The sequence below is a fragment of the Lathamus discolor genome, chromosome 6, assembly GCF_037157495.1.
Source record: "Lathamus discolor isolate bLatDis1 chromosome 6, bLatDis1.hap1, whole genome shotgun sequence".
In the NCBI taxonomy this organism is placed as follows: domain Eukaryota; kingdom Metazoa; phylum Chordata; class Aves; order Psittaciformes; family Psittacidae; genus Lathamus; species Lathamus discolor.
This window is the reverse complement of record NC_088889.1, coordinates 8,534,850-8,556,902: the sequence shown is the minus strand read 5'-3', so window position 1 is coordinate 8,556,902 and position 22,053 is coordinate 8,534,850. Positions and strand designations below refer to the sequence as shown.

Here is a 22,053-nt window from a genome sequence, read left to right as displayed (position 1 = left end):
GACCTCAGAGCAGCCTTCCAGTACCTGAAGGGGGCCTATAGGGATGCTGGGGAGGGACTCTTCGTCAGGGACTGTAGTGACAGGACAAGGGGTAACAGGTTAAAACTTAAACAGGGGAAGTTTAGATTGGATATAAGGAGGAAATTCTTTCCTGTGAGGGTGGTGAGGCACTGGAATGGGTTGCCCAGGGAGGTTGTGAGTGCTCCATCCCTGGCAGTGTTCAAGGCCAGGTTGGATGAAGCCTTGGGTGGGATGGTTTAGTGTGAGGTGTCCCTGTCCATGGCAGGGGGGTTGGAACTGGATGATCTAGAGGTCCTTTCCAACCCTAACTATTCTATGAGTCTATGATTCTATGACATGGGGAGTAACACTGACATGAGTAACTGGAAACAGCAGATGGGAGAGCTGGTGTAGAGTGGGGAGGAGAGAGGTGGTATTGACCAAGCAGACTGCACAGTCCAGAGCGCAGGGGTGAAAGCCGGCTGTGGAGGCCCAGCACTGCCAGGTCAGTGGTGGAGGTTCACCTGGTGACATACATATTCATTGCCAATTAGCCAAATTGACATCTAGCTAACTATACATGGCAGTGCCTGAGTGATCACCAGCCTGGAGACACAGCCACAGCAGCTCCTGTTTGAAGAACGGTGTCTGCTTTTGGTTTCAGACTCAAACCCCAAACCAGTCTGACCAGCTGGAACCCAGTTTCAGTTACACCCTGCCTTGCTCTCTGGGTGACTTGGTGTGTAATGATCTCACTCCCAGCACACCTCACCTGGTAGCTGCCTCCCCAGCTATCCACACACATTGCATCCCCCTCTCCCAGCCCTCCCCAAGCCACGGGACCGCTGCTGCTGCTGCAGGAACACCGCAGTGCTGTGCCCTGAGCTACCACAGTCTGTGCAGATGAAAGGGTGCGAGATAGCAGGCATGGGAACGGTACCTGCCCCCTCTGCGGGTCATTGCTTCTCAGACACCACTCCCAAGTCAGGTAAAACAAACAACTCATTTTTATTAGCAGAGTGAGCGCACAAAAACATAAATCAAGATGTCAGGTTTACTGCATAGGCCATGACAGGCTGTGGGAAAAACAAAGAGATGGAAGAAAAGAGATGAGAGAGATCATGAAAAGCCATGGAGGAATCAGACCAGCCCCAGGGACACTGATGCAGATGCCCATGATGGGGAGAAGCGTGCAGTCAGATTGCCAGCAGGCCAGGGGCAGGGGTTTCTTCCCTTCCAGCCCAGGCACTGGCCCAGCGAGGCAGCTCTCCTGAAGCTGCACCTGAGCATGCCCTGAGCTGGGCATGGCTTCACCAGAGCCTTCCAGAGCCACTGTGCCCTCAGCCCTGAAAGGGTCCAAGCATTTAAACTAAAGTCTGCACATAGATTTATGCACCACCCCCCCCACCCCCCCCAGTTTCCATTCTTTTCCCAGAATGAGTTTTCCAAGAGCAGCAGGCACTGGAAGTTTGGGGATTGGTGCCAACTTCAGAGCTGACAGAGCGTACCAGGTACTTCAGAATTAGCAGCTTGTGCCCCCAGCAGACATCCTCAGCTCCCAGAGGTACGAGCCTGAACCATAGGCATACAGCAGTACGGATCTGGGAAGCACCTCACTGCAAACAGCCAAGGGGGAATATATGGACCTTGCCAAAGTGGGGATTTCGTATGTTGCCATGGGGTCAGGAATGAGCTCTGGACCTCCTGGGGCTGGGCTCATCTTGCACCGGGAGGCACAGGCCAGCAGGAGCAAGGAAGCCTGGGGACATCAGCTGGGTATCCAGCCCACTTCTGTGCTCTGGGAGACGCCAGGGACTCGGGTCAGGATGCATGCTTGGACGAGAGCGCTGAAAAATCAAAGCTGCCTCACAGATGCAGCTGTGAAGGAGCTGGGTCCTTCCACCTTCCTCTTGCCATCAGCAGGAAGAGTAGGGACATTCCTTTTCTTTCATTTGAGAATAAATAGCTATTTTCTCAATGTGTTTGGGTTCAGAGTGAACACCGGAAAAGCAAACAGAGCAAATCACAGAGAGAAAATAGTGGACACATACTATACATAGGAGGCTGTAACATGGCAGCCAGGCATAAAAAACTCTAGGTGTGCTCTTCTGTTAAAAAGCAAAGCCTAGGGATTAAAGCAGGTATTTCTGCTTCCTTCCATCTCAAAACCAGGAACCACTGGAGAGTGTCACAGAGCCCCTGGAACAGATCTGAATGGTTACATGAATCTCACAGCCCGTGAGAGGCTCACCACGACTAGGAGGGCTGCTGGGAGGCAGGGCCATCTTGCAGAGGACTGGGGGAAAGGGAAGAAAGTAAGAGATCATGTGGAAGAAACTGGCACTGCAAACAAAAACTTGGTGGCTCTGGTGAGTTTTCACTGTTCACCAGGGCAAAGGCTACTCAGATCCAGTCCCAGGGTCCTTCAGTAAGTTGAGTGGAGTTGTGCTCCGGGTTTGAGCAGGAAGTAAGATGTAATTCAGAGTTTCACTGGATTGTTTGAGGTTAGGAAGGGACAGACATCACAGAGCATCAAAATGCCCCCAGATCCTCACTTTCCAGAGCAGCTGTTTAGCCAACACAATCACAAACTAGTGCTGCCAAATCATGGCTAGACCTTGGCCTGACAAATGTCTTCAAAGGGAAAACGTCCTTCAGGCGCTGGCCCGTGTCTAAAAACAGAACTCCAGAAGTTCTGGGGAGTGCCCCATTACTGGGCTGGAGGGGGAGACGCTGTAGGTCAGACTGGTTTGGTGGCACTGCTGTAAAACAGACGCTCAGTGTCCTCTGTGGTGGAGAGGGTGGAGTTGGTAGCAGTGGATGGCTGATGCCGGCCGCTGTTCTTCCTTTTCTTCAGGAAGAAATAGCCAATGATGGCCAGGACCACCATGATGCAGATCCCAAGGAGCACGGCAATCACTACCTCAAAAGCACCTGTGGGGTTACACAAACACGTTAGAAGGGCTGCTCCATGAGCTCTGATGCAGCAGGAGCAGTCAGAAGGAAGAAAGCACAAAAGCCACTGCAAAAGCTGTGCTGGCAAAGAGAAGAGGTGGACAATAGCTGGCCTGATAGCAGGGTGGTCATTGCTCAACGGGGCAAAGAAGAAAGACAACAACCACACGGCATAAGGGTATGGCCAGGGTATAGCCAGCCTGTGTCTCCCAAATCCCGGTTCCCATCATTTCCCAGATGCAACACGCCCTCTAAAGGCTACTCAGTGACTTCGACAGAATATCGAGCCCTTCCAAAACACTGGCTTTGCTTTATATGTCAACAGGCAGGCCACCAAGGGGTCGCAGAAAGCATGTCATGGTTGGGATAAGGCTGTCGGAGTGGATAGGCTAAGTTTGTGGGAAAGGGTTTGTAGCAGTGCTGTGAGCACGTGGTCTTTTACAACCAACCAAACTCCTGCATCCTCAGTGGAGACTGTCAAATGTGATGCATTGGAGAGCTGGTGTGAATTTGAAGATTAAATCAAACTCTAGGGCTGAAGAACAAAAGTGTGTGTTTTCAGGAGGTCTCTACTGAAGAAAGAGGCCTTACAGCTCTGTGGCGAAAGGACACCAACCTTAATGTGACATTCTTTTAAGAACTTGTACTTAAATAGCTTTGGTGTTCTTTACAACTGCAAAGAACAATTGTAGGGAAGTTATATAGGGTCATCGGATTTCCAACATTATTCCCATACCCACTGGTCCTTCTTTTTTTGCAGAAGTCAGTGGTCCTGAGGTGAACTTGGCCCTTAGGAAGAATTTTACTTGCACTTTTTGACGTTCAACAGTAGAACGTTCATGCAAGTTTATGGAAGGAGAATCAGGAGCTTCTTATATGAGCTACTGAGTCATGGACAAAGGAGAAGGTGGACCACAGATGCACAGCGCACAGAAGCATCTCTTGCCACTGCTGGCATCCCACACATCCCACATTGCTTCCTCAGCTTCAAAAAGAGGTTGGGAGAGAAGGCTATCATTTGTAAGGAAAGATCAAATGTTTGTCAGAACAGGATAAAAGCAACAAGCGAGATCTGTAGGAAAAATTGTTACTCACTTAAGAGACCACTTTGGGGCTCAAATGATTCCCATCTCCGGCCAATGACATCTGCTTCTGAATTGGGAGCAGACAAGGGGAAAAAAAATTTTACAAAGAAGGTTGGGAACAAGGGATAAGACAGGTTTCTGAGGAGCATATTTCTAGTGCTCTGAAAAGACTGAATGCACACAGCATCACTCTTGACAGCCATGGTACTGAGCTCTCAGGGCAAGCTGTGAGGCACAGTGTAGCTGTAGAAAAGCAGCAAGAGTTTGCCTCCTGACAAGTCCAGTCTGGCAGAATTCCTCCTGTTTCAGCTGTTGGCCTCCACAGCCACACATACAAAACTGATAGCGTCAACTTTCCCCTCTTGTTTGTTTAAAACTTCAGTCTAATATGTGTCATTGAGGATTTTCTTGATTTCTCGCCTCCCACTTGGGGAGAACTGGAGCCAAGCTAGAAAGTTAGATTCTTTCTAGAGCAGCCATACCATATCTCTGGTTAGTTTTGTCATCCTCATCTGTCCCTTTTTCAACATCAGCACCCAACGTTTTCCAGCTCTGAGAAATGACAGGCTGCATTGCACAAACATGCTGTAGGTACACACCATTTCCCACAAGCCATCGGTCACACTGAAGAACGCTGTGATGGATGGCCAGGGTTTAAGAGCAGAGCTGATCTGACTGAAAGCTCCTAAATCGCTGCCTCTTTTGGGACCACAGAATTTAATCTGGAGTGATTTTCATAATTTCATCAGTAAAACTCTAGCCTTCACTATGTCTGCTTACTTGTGATGCCTGAACATGATTTCATGCACTCATCCTCCTTTTCAAAGTTGTTGTTGTTGCCTCCACAGCCCCCATAGGTGAAGGGGTCACATTTCTCAGAGAATGGGTTGTAGTACCAGCGAGGGATGCTCTCGGTGCACTGTCCAGTATCAGGCAACTCCACACAGTGACCTGGCAAGGCAAAGGAGATGTGCTCTAGCCCAAGCAGGGCAGCAACATCTTCTGTTCACAACAGAAGACTACAAGCACTGTGGAAGAGGAAATCCACAGCCAGAAACAGAGGATCTCAGGTCGCCACTGCCCAGTTGCCAGCTGCTCAAACTGGCATTGCCACAGTGAGATGGCATCTGCCCATAAACCCAGTTAGCAGGGAGGAACATCAGAGGAACAATGTGCAGTCGTGCTAGACCTTGGATTCAGCCTCCTGCAGGAATGATCTGTCCTCTTCGGGAGGCAGAAGGGAACAAGAAGAGCCTGGACACACAAACCACAGTTTATCTCAGGTCTCCTCACTTGGGATACACTCTTTCAGCCCAGTGACGGTACCACTGTTTACACTGGTACAAACAAGACAAAGATATAGGACCGAGCACAAGCATATGATTACTTGTATTATGCCATTACTGGTATTATGCCATTGCTGTGTCACTCACACTGCTTTGGTTTGAGCTATTTCTAAAACCGTCCATTTTTGGAATTATACAGGGAAGCAGTTTTACCATGAAACAACAGACTGAAGAAGAAAACAAAAGCTGGTAGATGTCAGCCTAGGTGCTCTGGACGGGACATACCTTGCTGATGTGTGACATTGATTTTCTGTAGTCTGTTGAACTCACGAGCATCTGCAAGAGCAACATTTCATGTTAAAACTTCTGTCACCAGCTGAATGCAAAAGAAAAGCTTCTGTCCATGCAGACATGAGCAGACAGGGGTTTCCTGCACATTCCGCTATCACAAGCCAGGGAAGGAAAGGAGAGAGATAATTTGTCTCAAAGTTGTGAGAGGAACATGGGAAAAATAAAATAATGAGAAACTATTCCCAGTATCCATTCCACAAATACAGAGACAGAACTAAGGAAAACAAAGGCTGCTTTCTTATTATATTTTTTCCATCAAAAAGTATGGGGAAACTGCTATCACTCCAGAAGTGCGAAAGAGCACAAGTGTAGGATATGAGAGGGCAAGAAGGATAAATTGTAAGCTTGCAGCCTAGAAAGGCAACAGGACACCCACATATAGGAAAGAGACCACGGGAACTCCATCAGAAGAGAGGGAAGGAGGAGGGACTACGGACTTGGGCAGCTCATCACTGTGCATTTACATTAGCATAACACAAGGATGTTAAGAGGACTGTGACACTGGACAGACTGGGAGAAATGATGGTTTCATTTCCCAACTCCCACCCCTCTGTGAGAGCCGGTAAGGTCATTCAGTGAGAAAAATATGGGAAGAGGTGGGGAGGGTAGGCTCTGAAGTCTTACAGACAGGTACAGAGAAGAGTTGGAGAGTATTTAAGAGGCAGGAAACATCGCAGAGGGAAGATCAGCTCTTGCAGTCAGCAGAGATACAGGAGATGGCAGAATCTGCAAATACAGCACCACAGGAAGAGATAATGCAGGGTCAGCAGATAAGAACAGAAGGCACCAAAAACCATTGAGTCAACACCTGTAACTTATATTGCTCTCATCCATAGGCAGATACTAAGTAGTCTAAGACAGAATCTGAAGTACTTACATCGTTCACAATACATCTCATCTGATCCGTCAGCACAGTCAAGAGTTTCATCACACTCCAGATAAGCATCAATGCAGCAACCATCCTTGCACTTGAAGAATGGGGGTTGACACTTCCCATTGCACACTGCATCAGAAACAGTTCAGAAAGAGCATTAAAATTCTCCCTGCCACACAGATGCTTCATGAAGGACTTAAAAGCTGTTGATAGGGCTGGCAAACAAGACAGATGGGTAAAGTTCTGTTCTCAGTGCCACCTTGAGCATAAATGACACATTGCTCTGGGAACAGTGATGCTTCTACTCAGAAAAGAAGTACACAGAAAGTGGAAGCAAGAATGAGCTACTCAAGAAGAATACAGAGACACTGCCCAAAAGAATATGGAGACATTGCCCAAGCATGGGGGATTAAATTAGGAAAACCAAACTGAAACCTGCACACTGGGCTGCAAGAACCAATGCAGAGGAGCAGTTATTCCCCTTTGCTCCAGAGGTGGTCCCAGGTGCTGAGTACTGTGCCCAGTTCCAAGCTCCCCAGTGCACAGAAAACATTGGCATACTCAAGTGAATCCAGTAGACTCAGCAAGGGGCTGAAGCACAAGACCTAGTGTGAGGTTTTGGAACAGACAAGAGACAGACTCGTTTTGGAGGTGCACAGTAATAGGATGAGCAGCAACAGACACAAGTTGCAACAAGAGAAAATGATTCAATATGAGAGTGAAGTTATGACAAAGATCAAACAAAAGTCTCCTTTATCATATACCCAGAACTGGACTGGATGCAGTCCTGAGCAACCCAATGTGACTCAACGCTGACCCTGCTTTGAGTAGTGTGTTGGACCAGATGACCTCCAGAGGTAATCCCCAACTTGAATTATCCTATGGCATGAAAGTGAAAGGCGTAGTAAAGACATGAGTCTCCAGTGCCTCCCTTTCCACATTGAGCGAGTGCTAATCAAAAGCCACAGGAATGGATGTGCGACACCCAGCCTGAGCTCACAGCAGGATTACGCAGCGGTATGGGAGGCTCACCTGGCTGCTGTCGTCCACCGACAGAACCTGAGAGACAAGGGAAAAAATAGAACAAATTTACCACCACACCCTTTTGTCAGCTCAAGATCAGCTTCATACTGCCCTCATATTTCATCTAAGAAGTGCTTATATTCTGGAAGCAAGCCCTGTAGGAGTTTTGGAGAGGAAATACGGATGCCCACCACCCAGAGACCCCAGGTGAGTAGTACCCACATGAGGCGGGCCTGGAGGAACAGAGGGGAACATCCCACCACGGGCTAGACCATTCCCAAATGGGAGTGAAGCACTTCTGGCTCCTCCACAGCACATTTCTACCCTGTGAATTTAGGTTTCGGATGTGACATGAAGATTTGGTGAGTATTTCTGCAGCCAGAGATACACCAGGGACAGTGACCAGGGGAGCAGTGCTCCAGGAGCTGGGTCAGATACATCGGCAGTGACCCCATTCATAATTAGCCAGGTCTCCGCAGCTCTCTGGGCTCTAACTAGCTGCCAGCCAGGAAGCTGCAGTACCTGCCTATGGAGTCATCCCAATCCTATGGGAAAGAGGGAACTGATTTCTGAGGAAGACTCACCTCTAACATTCTTGCAGGCAAGCTGACACTCCTCTTCCCTTAAATAGTTATTCTTGTTGGGCTTGCAGCCACCAAAAATGAACTCCTCACACTGCTGAAGGCTCGGGTTGTAAAACCAGCGTGGAAAAGATCCCCGACACCAGCCCACCTTCTTAGGAGTCAAACAATGCTCTATGATAAAGTTAACACAAAAGGCTCTGGTTAGCTGGCTTTGCCTTCACATCTACAAAGCAGAAACTCTTCCAAAGGCCTTGTCTGAAAGAGTTATAAAGTCCTGAGCAGCATGGAGAATGTGAGCAGGGAATCCTAGTATATATTTTCTTATATGGAAGGCAGGGTCAAAAAATCAAATTAGAAGGTGCTGCATCCATAAAACAAAAGGAGCTGCTTTTCCACACAACACATAGTTAAGCTGTGTAACTCCTTGCTTCAGGATGCTGCTGTTGTGCAAAGATTACACACGGTCAAAAAGGGCTATTAAACACAAAGACACCACTTTCTGCTTAAAAAAACCTCCCAGCTACAAATTCCTTGGCACTAGCCAAGCACAGTAGGGATTTACTGATAGCATGCCATGTTCTTGTACCCCTTCCAAAGTATCAGCCTCTGGACACTGTTGAATGCAGTGTACTGGATTCTGGACAGACTGTTAGTGCCACTTGACATGGCTATTCTCGTATTTTTATGGTACCTGTGGTAGCAGAAATTTCCTGCTTAGCTACTAATCAACCATTTGTCCAAGAACTCTGTGATCCTAATGCACTTGTGATGCTGAACATTTTGGTCATTAAAACTAGCCATTAATAAAGAAAGCCAGGGACGCTTTGAATGTCAAGCAGGCAGCTCCACCTATCCTGCAGCTTAAGGAAATTAGGGCCTTCACAGCGAAACCATGGAGTCAACAGGGCATTTTGGGTTCTCCTCTCTTACACCCTCAGCTGCACCCCAGGCTTCAGCCACTCTGGCGTCACCCAGCAGAGGGCATGACGTGCAGACAGGATGGGGTTGTTGTGGGCACCTCTTCTGCAAGGGGATGCTAAAACCCTAAAACAGACCACTATGAATGTGGAGACCTTCCACTACTGGTCAGGTGCAGGCTGTTACTGGGAAAAGCTGACATGCAAGTCTAATCTCTTGGTTGTGCTCTTCTCCCATCTACTCCTCTGAGAAGAGCATCACTCAGGCTTGGGGACTCCATCTAGACATCCGTGGGCGTAAGCTCACCTTCAGTCTGCTCAGAATTCAGCACCATGATGGTGATGTTGGTGAAGTCTTGCTGTTGTGCAGTGTCTGTGACAGTAAGCTGGAAGACGTAAATCCCTGCCTGTAGGTTGGAGATTTCTACTTGATCGTCTTTGTGCTTCTGAGAATGCAAAAGAAAGGCTTATGCAGAAGAAGTACCTCTAATGAGGGAGTGAGTGAAGCCACGCAAGGCCCGTGCTCCTGCATTAGGAAGAAAGCAGCATGGCTACAAACCCCCCAAGCAGATGTCTGGCATGAAAAATGCCTCAGCGCTGTACAATTCCCCCAAATCCGTGGGCTGGTACCCAGCTGGAACAGCAGTGGGAAAGAGCACCACAGGTGTAAGTAGATATTTCATATTCACTTCACGTGAAGGCATGAGGGAAAATAAAATCTTTGGGGAGGACTGAAACAGTTTTTATTTTACTTTTTAAAAACTAAAACTTATTATGAATCCTTTACTTAGCACATAGGGAATAAACCAGGTGTATTTAAGATAAATACACTCTTTCATCTTGAATATGACAAGTATATTGCATTTTAAAGATGGAAATGAGTGCATATTTTTGCCTGCTGAGAGGTTTCTAAAAGAGAGGGAACCATTTTTGTCAGAATAGAAAGCTGTGATATTACTGACACAAAGGCTGCGTGGAGACCTCATAGCAGCCTTCTAGTATCTGAAGGGGGCCTATAGGGATGCTGGGGAGGGACTCTTCATTAGGGACTGTAGTGATATGACAAGAGGTAATGGGTTAAAACTTAAACAGGGGAAGTTTGGATTGGATATAAGGAGGAAATTCTTTCCTGTTAGGGTGGTGAGGCACTGGAATGGGTTGCCCAGGGAAGTTGTGAGTGATCCATCCCTGGCAGTGTTCAAGGCCAGGTTGGACAGAGCCTTGGGTGATATGGTTTAGTGTGAGGTGCCCCTGTCCATGGCAGGGGGGTTGGAACTGGATGATCTTAAGGTCCTTTCCAACCCTAACTGTTCTATGATTCTATGATATTTGCTAACAATATTGGGCCTCCATTTCCATGCTACCTACCTTTTTGGTTTTTGTTTCAAGAGAACACAGTGCTGCTTATGTATCATCTTAATGTAGTTAACAAGGAATAATACATGAGGACTCTTTTTGGGGGGTTTGGTTTTGTCTTGTGTACCCTCACACAAGTTACTTTGGTTTCAATAGGGGAAGGGAAAAGGAAAGGAGCACTTGCATATTTGCAGAGTGCCCTTGGAACCCTACAGCTGGTCATTGCATCTTCAAAATCAATTGTGGGCCCAATGCACTCATTTGCTAATTCTTCCAAAAGGTGCCACAAGATCTCTGTATCAGCTCCAAGGCTTTCCAGGGCATTTCACACAAGTTTAACAGTGATCATTTGTTCTTCTAAAGCCACAGTTCACATTTAACATCTATCAGATAGGCAGTGTTCACACCTTGGAGATCTTGGAGCCAGTCAGGAGATGTGGCTTCTGCTCCAGCTCAGATACAATAGGAGGAAACTACGCTCTAAAGAGAGGCAAAGTCCAGGAAAAAAACCCAGAACAGAAGCAGATCCTGAGGCTGGATTATTCAGACCCAGAGGAGTAGAAACACCAGAGCAAAACTAAGGGCAGGCCCCTCAGTGAACTACAGGAGCTTGGGAGCAGAAACAGCTCTTGCACCGAAGCTGCTTCCCTCTCAAGTACTTCCACCCAGGAGGATGAGGTGCTGCTCAGGAAGGTCTGAGATGGCATCCTGGTGCAGGGAGCCTGCAACCTGGTGAGGCCAAGAAATGCCATGTCCCCAGTGCGAGAGTCTGGGGTTAGCCACAAGGACACAAGGAGTGCCCCACAGCCTTTTAGAACAGGCTTATGGGTGGACTGTCTCAAAGAGGGAGGGACAAAGTGATCTCCAAGTCAGTGGCTGTGAGAGCCCAACCTAATGCAGGTGACACTGAGCAAGCTGCTCGCTTCCTGCAGCTCCCTACCTTCATCTCCACGGACGGGTCGCCAACGACCTGTTTCCATTCGTAGCTTACTATCCCTCGGTCATCTGTACTCTCTATGCCTCTCAGCATCACTGGCTCTCCTGGCTGTACCCTCATGTCCTTGGCAGTGCGGGCTATTGGAGGACGGTCATCTGCAGAAGAAAGGCAGAACAAGGTTTGCGTAAGAGGCTGAAGGGTCCAGTCCATATCTCCATTACAGGAAGAAAAGGGAGGGGGATTCTTCTAGACTAAATCAATACAGACTTCAACCACTGAAAGGAAAGCACTTTTATACACCTGTACTTGCAGCCTTAGCAAGCAACAGCCAACCGATACTGTTATTACTGCCCTTACTAATTTAGTAATGCCACAACCAGTTCTGGCAGCGCCTTTGAACCAGTTGGCTCCCTGGCCACTTCTGCCCATAGGAACCATAGTAAGAGGGTGTCCCTGTGGCTCCAGCCATTGAGTTCTGTCTGTTGGACCACATCCTCGCGAAACAGCACAGGACAATCTCCACCCTTCCCTTAGGGAGATGACCTGGTGTGAGTGTTGAAGGATGTGGAACTGATTCTCCTCATTCCTGCCACCATCTTAAGCACTGTGTTAGCATACATAAGCAAGGCTATGCAATTCAGGATTTGGACGGGAACTATCCCTCCACCACCTCATATTCCACCCCATTCTCTGACACACATGGCTTAAATGCCATGGCACACAAATGCCATTCACGAGATCATTATTTTTGTGCTATTCCATGGATTAGCACACCAGCAGCTTCCACAACCCATAAACACTTTTCCAGACTGTAAAAGATGAAAACTGATCCCTGGCTGTGCCAGCAAAACCAGCCTATACAATGACACCATTAAGCCTGACTCATAACTGCTCTCAGCCTCAATGCCTCTGATCACAGGTTTTCCGCAGAGCTCAGCCCATAAAACTACACCTGGTAGCGCCTGTACCAAGTCCAAGATTCAATGTCCAGGTTCAACCTGAGTCTTTTGTAAAGGCATCGATTTATAAGCTAGATATAAATCACTCAACCATTACACTGTTATATTGACTGTGACTGAGGAGGAGGATTAGTGCCCAAACCCCTTAGGAAACTACTCCATCAGGTAATTATTTTCACTGTTGTAGACTTGCTCCTAATTTCCTGTTTGAGTGTTTCTGGATTCAGGTACCAGCTGCTGACTCTTGCTACAGCCTCCTGAAGGGACCTTTAATATAAGGCATGTATACAAATAAGCACGACATTCAAAACAAGCTTTTTAGTTCTTTTATCACTACAGTCAGTAGGATTGAGGGCTTTGCAACATGTATTCCTGCTCGGTTATCACAAACCCACCCAGAACCTTCTAGTTTCTAGTATCTTTTACCAACTGAAGCCACATTTATTCCACCCTGGTCTTACAAATGCTGCTGCCACCAGAAAGTCACAGGGGAAACAAACCTTCCCTTGTTTACACATCTGAGCATTGTGCTCAGCCTGTTTGGCTACAGGATCAGGGAGGGTTTGTGCGTGCCACCTTCTGACGTTCCACCTGCAGTCTGCTCTTGTCCTATCACTTGTTTCTTAGGAGAAGGGACTGATCTCCACCTCACTCCAACCTCCTTTCAGGCAGTTGCAAGGAGTGGTAAGGTCCCCCCTGAGCCTTCTCCAGACTAAACACCCGCTGGTCCCTCAGCCATTCTCCATCACACTTGTGCTCCAGACCCTGCACCAGCTCCGTTGCCCTTCTCTGGACTCACTCCAGCACCTCAATGCTTCTCTCGTAGTGAGGGGCCCAAAACTGGGCACGAACAGAACCTGAACAAAAAGACAAGCAGAGATGCCCACCCTGGTGTCCCCTCACCTCTGGGCGAGGCACACCTCCCTGTCACTCCTTCCTCAGGGCTGCATGCCACAGGGATGGGTCCTACCTCAGCCTGGCACAAAGGCTGCTGAAAGACACCCAGCGGGGCCAAGGGAGCCCGACACCTCTTGGCTTTGACAGGGCCAGTAGAACAAATACATGGAGTTTTGTTCTGTTTACAAGTGGCCACACAGAACATCCACAGGCGAAGGCCATGACTGAAGGTGGCAACACCTTCCAAACCAAACAGGGAAAAACAGCCCCACAGGCACCTTGTCCACAGCACTACAGGCTCTGGAAAAGGGACACATTCCTGCCGTGGAGAAATGCAGCCTGGTCCCTGCCACCCAACTGCCAGGGGGAGCCCAGGAGGTGGCTGCAGTTGCACAAGGGCAAGACCAGTTCTTCAGCAACGCAGAGGCTGATCATGAACTTCCAACTCCAAAGCATGTTTTTCCTCCCCATCTTTAAACAGGTACACTTATTGCAGACCAAGCATTTCTCCACAGGTCCATTCAGCTACTCTGGGTTGTGGATTGCAAAGCCTGGTTCTACTCAATGAGTCAGCAGCTTCTCCAGGTCCCATCTCTGATGAGCCAAATTCCCTGAGCCTCCTCACCTCCAGAAGCAGCAGTCAGGAGCATTTGCGTGTCTGCAGTGACCGCCAAGGAGAAAATCCCTCTAGGAATGAAGGACTTCAAGTCTCTGCCTTTTCTCCTCAGGACATCTGAAAGCTCAGTGGCTTTGGAGTATTTCTGCTACACTGACTGCATGAAGCCTTCAGTGGCAATGGGGCTGTTCTCCACCTGAGCCTCAGAACTGAGTGCTGACTGAGGCCGAGTACTAGCAAACTGCTTGTAGAAGGGAGATTCTCCATTGTGCTTTGCTCTGACAGCCTGTTTGAAAAAGGAAAGTTACCTTTGCTATAATGCTCTTTTGACTGTGGAAAGTTTCTGCTGTAAAACTCTGTAATTAAGAGGGAGATTAAAGCTTTACGATGCTGCTCTGCACTGCGTGCTTTTACTGTGGAACACATGCTCCTGGAGTCATGTCATTTAGTTACCACTTCCTCTTCCATTTATAAAATGCATTGGAAGGTGAAAATTCTTTATGATCCCGCAGAAAAACTTGATAGAGTAAATCCAAAATGGTTAAAGCCACATCTATGTGGCCCACAGTGTATTCACACACCAGTGAAATCCTGCAGCAGGAAGCCTTTGCTTTCAGTATGGAGATTTCTCTTTTAGAGCTCAGATACCAGCTCTTGCCCTGGAGACACAGATTCACAGAAAACCAGATCTCCTCCATTCCAGTGCTCATGCAGATGAACCCTGAGTACTTGAGGCTATAAAGCAATGCTTGAAAATACCCGAGAATGACTCGAGGTTGTCACTAGAAAGAGCTGGAAAGCTTTCTCATGGTCACAGAGGGGCTTTTACAGCCCGCTGTTGTCTGCCATTGGAGAAGCAGCTTATGGGGACACTGAGGCACTGTGAAGCAAGGCCCTCAGTGGGCACAACAGCCACTGCTCAAAGCAGACAGGAGCAGAAATGAGGCCACCCAGATTCCAGCACCCATGAGACACAACCTCAGATATTCCAGGGGTCAGAAGCCAGCTGAGCCGGCCTGCTGCAAGAGAAGGTGGGCAGAGGCAGGAGCAGCAAAGGCTGAAGCTCTGCTCTTGTGATGCTCACAGGGAAGTCACTCAAAAGTGAACAGCTTTCAGGGAGGCTTCATTCAAATCTCGTCCACCAACGCTAGAACACTCTCCATTGCAACAGGCAAAGGTAATAAGGGGTGATGATGCTGCCACACTGTTAATTTGCCTGAGGAGGGGGAGAGGGAGATGGGAACAAGGCAATGCAACAAAGGAGAAAGAGAAATACAGGCTCCTTCCATAAGGATTCATTCTGGATGGGCAGCAAATACAGTCATGATAAAGCCATGCAGTTTTCTGACAACTCATGCAGAGCCAAGCAGCTCACAGCTTTAGTTACTAGAGGTTTCTATAGCAGTTTGTAAGAGGTGCACACAGCAGGTCAACTTCACCTCTCCAAAACAGCACAGCATGACTGAATGGGTTGTGTTTTCAGCATAAGGCAACTTGCTGCTGCTGCCAGGCTCCTTCCATCCTTCTTCGGGGCATGGGAAACCAGTCTGATTTGCTTTAGCGGGCAGAGGGAAAGACTCTCCCACTAAATGGTCTCCATGCCATTCCCTGACGATTAGTTTGTTCCTCTGGTCTCCTTAAACAGCTCCAGAGATAAGATGTGAAGTATCCACAACAGGCAGCACTTCAGTGAATTCTGCATGACAAACAGGACTCTCCCAGCAAGTGAATTTCACAGCTTCTCCAGGCACCCTGTGCCAGGGCCTCCCCACCCTCACAGGGAAGAATCTGTTCCTAATACCTTATCTAAACCTACCCTGCTTCAGCTTAAACTGAACGTGCACTTCCAACCTCTCCTGGCCACACATGGATGCTGGAGGATGAGCAGCTGGCTCAGGACTGAGCAGCACCAGCCAAGGGGAGACCAGTGTCGGGACCTGTCTCAGCCCCAGCCAGGATCCGAGCACTGCTCATTTTAGCTGCACTGTGCCCATAGGACAGAAAACATCATGGGACCAAGCATATGAAGAGGGATGAGCTTCAAACCTGGGGAATTCTCTTCATTAGGGACCGTAGTGACAGGACAAGGGGCAACGGGTTTAAACTTAAACAGGGGAAGTTGAGGTTAGATGAAAAGAAGTTCTTTACTGCGAAGGTGGTGAGGCACTGGAATGGGCTGCCCAGGGAGGCTGTGAATGCTCCATCCCTGCTGGTGTTCAAGGCCAGGTTGGACAGAGCCTTGGGTGACATGGTTTAGTGTGAGGTGTCCCTGCCCATGGTGGGGGGGTTGGAACTGGATGCTCTTAAGGTCCTTTCCAACTCAAACCATTCTATGTCCTATGGTGAGGTAGCAGCAGCCACATCCTGAACACATCCCCAGTGCTTCCCACCTCCCACTCAAAAGCCCTGAATTCAGCCGGAGGAGGATGTCACCAAGCATTTCACAACCACCACAAAAGGCTCAGTTCAAGAAACGGACAAAGGTTCAGGGAGGTTATTTTCCAGCTTCACACCCAGAACTGGTTTGCCCAGACCAGAATAAGCTCGGGGTAGTTACTTAAACACCGCGCTCCATTATTACCAATAAAGTGCCTGGTGAGCCTGCCCCTCCCGAATGAGCCAGGCAGAAAACTCGCACCAAAGTTCAGGCTGGGGAATCATTTATGAGGATGGTGCCTTTTAACAACAACATCAGAGACCTGGGGCTCTACGTTAGCTGGAACAGGAGAAAGACACAGCCAAGCTGTCATCACCGGCTTATAAATGACTCAGAAGCTCTTGAGAGCTTCTCCAGAACACTGAAAAACCACTCAGAGGATGTGCAGAAGCCAGATTTCAGCTGTACTCATTGTTGCCTCTACCCCTATGTTGGCCGCAGTGGGTTAGAGCAAGGGTGTTTCTGTTCCTGTGTTCCATTGCCAGCAGTCCCACTGTGGAGCAAGAGCAAACATACACAGTACATCCCCCCTCGCACTGTCCCTGCCTTCAGCTACTTCTGTCAGCTCCAGAAACACTCCAGATTTGCCCAGTTCAGCGGCCTCCAGCTGTGCTCTCTCTTGCAAGCGTTCTTCAGTCTCCTCCTGAACACCTATAAATACCCCAGTTCAACAGGTCTGCTCCCTGTAGCAATGTGTGCCTTTCTTCTTTCATGTCACTCACTGGGGTCACCGAAGATATACTTCACCATTCGCTAGATAAAACATGCTTTTAATCCTCATTACTGCAGAGGACATGTCACATGGACATAGCCTAAAGGCTCCTAGGACCCCTGAGAGCAGCACATAATGAAAGGGATGGATGACAAAGCAGGACATAAGCTTCCTGCAGACCTTTAGAGCCAGTCTCAGGGGGCTGACAACAACTTAAGCTCCAGAGCAGCCACAGAGCTTCGCATTTTAACAGCGATACAGCACAACAGCAGGAAGATCAGACAGTTCTGTCTCCAGCCCAAAACCTGGGCCAAGACTTTTTTGCCTGTAAACATTTGGGAGGAAAACCTGACATTCCAAAAGCAGCTTCCTTATTTCTTCAGGCATCCTCAAAAGGTCTGGAAGCAAAAATGCCATAAAGCTTCCTTATGCTGCTCGGTGGACGCACTCGATGGCCAAGAGGCTCCTTCATTTGGCCTCCTGCACCTTTGTGCCCTTCCCCTCTTCTAGGTGCCAGCCAGGCTCCCACCTTCCTGCCCATCCAGGCCCATTCCTCCTTCTTCAAGCATCATGCCGCAGGGGCTCAGGGTTTGGATCTTTTTGCTTGGATCTGAACCAAAATCAAGGTCAGCATTCTGAAGTTCTCAGCTGCTGTAGGAAGGAGGTCCCAATTCATAGGGTCTGATTTGGCCCTTGTTATTATTTGCTATTTCTCCAGCAAAATAAGCCTTTTTCATCTCTGGATTAATGAACTAATTATCTTCCATCTCTTTTCCTACCAGCCCTTTGATGTCATTCAGGGTGATTCAGAAAGCTTTGGGTATCAAAGACAATGGCCAACAATTTCAGGAGAGGATGGAAGCACATTTCCCATCGAAGCCCAGCATGAACATTGCAGCCTGATCCAAACACGAAGCAGCGACCTTCCCAGTGTCTGTTACTGCAGCCTGGCACCCTGCACCCTCTGAGAGTGCCAACACAAGGTGTAGAAGGGACCAAGCCCTTCCTACACCCACAGCTATCATGGCACGTGAGCAAGGAAGGGTACATCTGCCTTGCAGAGTATCCCCAGCAGCATTTCTGGTATGTTACCCACTTAACCCTCATAAGCCTTCCAGGGTTTCCCAGCTCCACCACTGTCATCCCAGCATCTGTGAAAGTAGCATTATGGGGACGGTTCTTGAGGCAGCACCGGCTGTCAATGGCTGGGATGCTCCAGAGAGGTGCTGTGGATTGGGGAATACAGCACTGCTGGTGGCACATGGAACACAGTGACCCAGGGACACTTCCTAGGACCCACACACATGCCATGCCAGGCCCTGGTAGAAGGTGCTGGTCCACAGAGATGAAGAGGCTGAATTGCTCAACACTACACTGTATTTTGATTTAATCTTGTGAAATCGGGATGTACTGGGGATGATGCATTCCTTTTTCCTCCTACAACAAAGCATGTAGAAATGCAAGCAGCTGCCAGCATGCCACCTCCAGTCCTGGCAATGTGGGCTTTACTTCCTCACGTGGAAAGGATTTTAAGCCTGGAATGAAGACACAGAACTACTGCAACTGTGAGGGAGAGATTTACTAGAAGGCCCTAAAATCCGGTGGGAAGCAACTAGGCGAGACGGAGGACAAAAGGAATACGTCTGCCACATCCCTCTTCAAACCAGTGACACCCAAGGGTTGCTCCACAGGAGCCGAAAGCACCACACTGCTACTCAGGATGGACAAAGTGGTCAGTGCAGGGTTTGGTGCCATTGCAAGCCTCCAAGGCTCACAGGCTGGCATATCCCAGCAGAACATCAAAGACCTATTCAGCTCATGCCATAGAGCCCAAGCCTGTATGTCCACTCCCCTGGTCGTCATCGCAGATCCCTTCCCCACCACGGCTGGGCTGGGAAGGGGTATGAGGAGGATAACCCATATATATCCCCTGATATACCCATACAGCCCTGCCCAAGCATCAACATACAATAAACTGGGTATGGCTGGCAAAGTCCCAGCCACACCAGAGACAGCCCAGCCTTGCTAGGCTTCCTCTGAAGCATGGAAGAAGGGGGCAAAAAGAGGAGTTGCGGTGGTTTCAGTGTTTCTGAACACACCGCACTGCTTTGGAGACAGCCAGCTCCACATTAGCTTGTTTTCCACCTGGTTTTGTGGGTCTGGATGCAGGGAACCAGAGGGGAAGAGAAACCCACCTCCACACAGGAAGTTTTCTAGCAGCCTCCCCCAGCACCAAAACCCAGCCTCAACAAGCAGCGATATGGAGGCACCTCCCCATCGCGGCTGCTGCTCACGGCGTGGAGGCTGTGGCTAAATGAGAGGTAAGTGGCTTGCGTCCTGCCTCCAGCCCCTGAGCAATTACGGGCTTAACGCAGCCCTTTAAAACGCGGTGATGTGCGGATTTTGGGAGGGTTTCACTTTCCAGCCTCAAAGGCCTGGAGGGAGGGAGAAGGGAAACAACTCCTTTTTCTCTACAAGTCTCAAAACCCAGCTTGCATTTGGTAAACAATCACTTCACCACTTCAAATAGGTTAAAGAACTCCATCTCCATTCACTAACAGGTAAACTGAGGCACAGCTCTTAATTAGGGAAAACCTCTATGGCAGAAGACCACAGAAACAGAAACCCCATCTTTAACACTGCTTTATCCTTTGGCAGCACAAATGACAGTTGGAGGAGCTGGCACCAGTGACCATTAACGCTTTTCCAGCCCCGGTTTGCACAGATCCATTAGGGACACCTTACCGTTCGACCTGTGATCCTGCATTGCCAGGTAGGAATCGTACACGTCCTTCCTCAGGAAGTTGAGGAAGCCGATCTTCCTGGCAAACCTGCAGACAAAAGCCTGCTCGTAGAGGCAGTTGAGGAGGAAGCAGCCTCGGATGTGGTCTTCCTCTGTGCCCGGGTCCTGCTCCACAAGAGCCAGGTTACAAGCAGGCTCCCTACAGCAGGCTCTTATGCAGTCCCTCCTCCGGCGGGCCATGGGGGACGACAGGAAGGTGGCTCCATTCTGGACAGAGGCGTCTGTATCCAGCACCAAATCCGGCATTCCTGCCCTGAAGTCCTCCAGGCACGTTTCACCGAAGGGTTTTCCCTCCTGCCCTTCTCCATAGTCCACCGCCAGCACCAAGCAGACCCAGAGGACAAAGTGCGGACCTGGGCTCCCTTTGGCCATCTTGGCTCCCGGCTCCTCACCACGTTGGGACCTTAATCCCTTCCTGAAAGAAGGGAGAAGAGAGATGAAGCTGAGAGGGACGGCGTCCAGATGCGGGGCATCCCCGCACCCTGCAACACACCCCCAGGTACAGGCTCTCAGTCCCCTACCTGGGCTCCGATGCTGGGAGCGGGGTGTCCGCCTCGTCCCCGCCGTGGCTCACCCCGCAGGTGTGCCCTCGGCTGCATCCAGCGCAGACAAAGGCCCGGAGAGCGCAGGAAGTGAAAACCAACTCCCCGGGAGAGGGGGAAAAAAGCAAGGCACTCCCCTGAGCGCTGAGTTGCGTAAGAGGAAGGGGAGGAGAGCGGGGCTGATACCGGCGGCCGCTCTCTGAAGGGAGCGAAGGATCCCTCCCATGGGAGCCGTGCGCACGCAGGTGTAGGCACCCGCTCGGGGTGAGCATCCCAGCGGCCGGATGCCCTGGCTGCGTCCCCGTGGTTAGGATGCGCCCAAAGCCGGGGAGTCTGCCTCCAGCAGCGGCACTCACGTTCCAGCTGCGTCTCTGCTCTGAGAGGTTTTGTGCTCGTTGAAACCACGAATCCCCCGCTCTTGGGACACAAGATTCCTTCGGACTGGAAGCATTTGGTGGCGTGCCCAGGGGCTGCCCTGCCACCGCAGCAGTGAAAGCTTAGCAGCCACCCGCAGCTGGTTAACAACGTTTGACTTCATCTCATACAGATCAGTTGTGGTCTGTTGGTAGTGCCCTGCCCCACAGGACGGTGCTGTTTGGGCGCACAGAGGCTGCCTGCCAGAGCGTCCATGTATTTTCTCCTTTCCTGCTTCTACTCACAGGTTCATGCTCAAATTAATAGTTCAACAGACACAGCAGTGTTGTCCACCCCCCCTCTGACTGTAAACAGCCCTAAAGCCCCTGGATAAACTGTTCTTATCCCTCTGTCATAGTCCTTAGGAAGGCAGGGAGTGCTTGTAATGTGCTTGGACATTATTTGTAATGAAATATTGCATCATTTAAAGCAACAGCAGCAAATGTGAGGTGGTTTCCTGTGGGGCGTCTTTGAAAAGAGATGGTGAGCAGCAGTTATGCATCAAACAGCGGCGGCTTCGCTCTTTTGGGGACCATCCTGGTGTCCAGTGTTTCAGTTCCTGCTGATGATCCAGCCTTGTGTATCCTGATGGGACTTATTGAGAGTCCTTAGAGACACGTTTCCTACTCCTGGCTGTCACAGACAAGCACTATGAGAACATAATGTTATGGGAATATTATTTTTCAGTACCTCTCATGATTCTCTATGGCCCGACATTGTGATTGCTGTTTGGAAAAGGGAATGGCTTTGGTCAGCCTGTGGAAGGGTATAAAAAATAAACCATGAAAATAGATGGTAGAGCAGGAGGAAATGCATAACTGCGGAGCAGAGCCACGGCTGTTCCCCTTATTGGCTATATGAATCTCGGTCAGAAGAAGCAGAAGTGTTTCTCACTCCCCATTCAGACCCTGTCTGTACACCAGGTCTTTAGGACCTGCCTGCAGACTGCCCTGCACAGCTTCTAAATACATGAAGGCTGCCTCCTCCTTCCATTCTGCGCTGTCTGAGGCACTCTGCTGGGGGCTCTCTCTTGTGTTGAACCTGGAAAAGAGCTTTTCCTGGATCAATATTTCAAGCCTTTGGTCTGGAGGCTCCATGCAATTCCCCAGCACAGGACCGCGGTGCTCAGGGAGCTGCTGGCCTCATCCCCTTTGCTTGGATATGCACACTGAACAGTCTGGGTTGGTATTTTTGTCCAGCTGGCAGTGACCCAGTTTGCCTCCGCAGTTGTGTTGTGTTGCAAAACCTCTGTCAAGGGTTTCCTGCAAACCTGAAGGACGTGATGTCTCCTCTGCTTGTGCCAGG

At 49.4% G+C, this 22,053-nt stretch overlaps 1 protein-coding gene across 1 annotated transcript; it reads right to left on the bottom strand.

Moving 5' to 3' along the window:
* Positions 1 to 1,408: 1,408 nt before the first annotated feature.
* SPINT1 (serine peptidase inhibitor, Kunitz type 1) lies at positions 1,409 to 20,619 on the bottom strand. The gene is made up of 11 exons (XM_065685124.1): positions 20,314 to 20,619; positions 19,735 to 20,207; positions 11,372 to 11,523; positions 9,383 to 9,521; positions 8,159 to 8,329; positions 7,584 to 7,610; positions 6,555 to 6,680; positions 5,612 to 5,662; positions 4,821 to 4,991; positions 4,051 to 4,107; positions 1,409 to 2,934 (listed from the first exon to the last, which is right to left on the bottom strand). Exons 1-11 carry the CDS (start codon positions 20,604 to 20,606, stop codon positions 2,741 to 2,743), a joined length of 1,854 nt encoding a protein of 617 aa, XP_065541196.1. The 5' UTR covers positions 20,607 to 20,619; the 3' UTR covers positions 1,409 to 2,740.
* Positions 20,620 to 22,053: the final 1,434 nt, after the last annotated feature.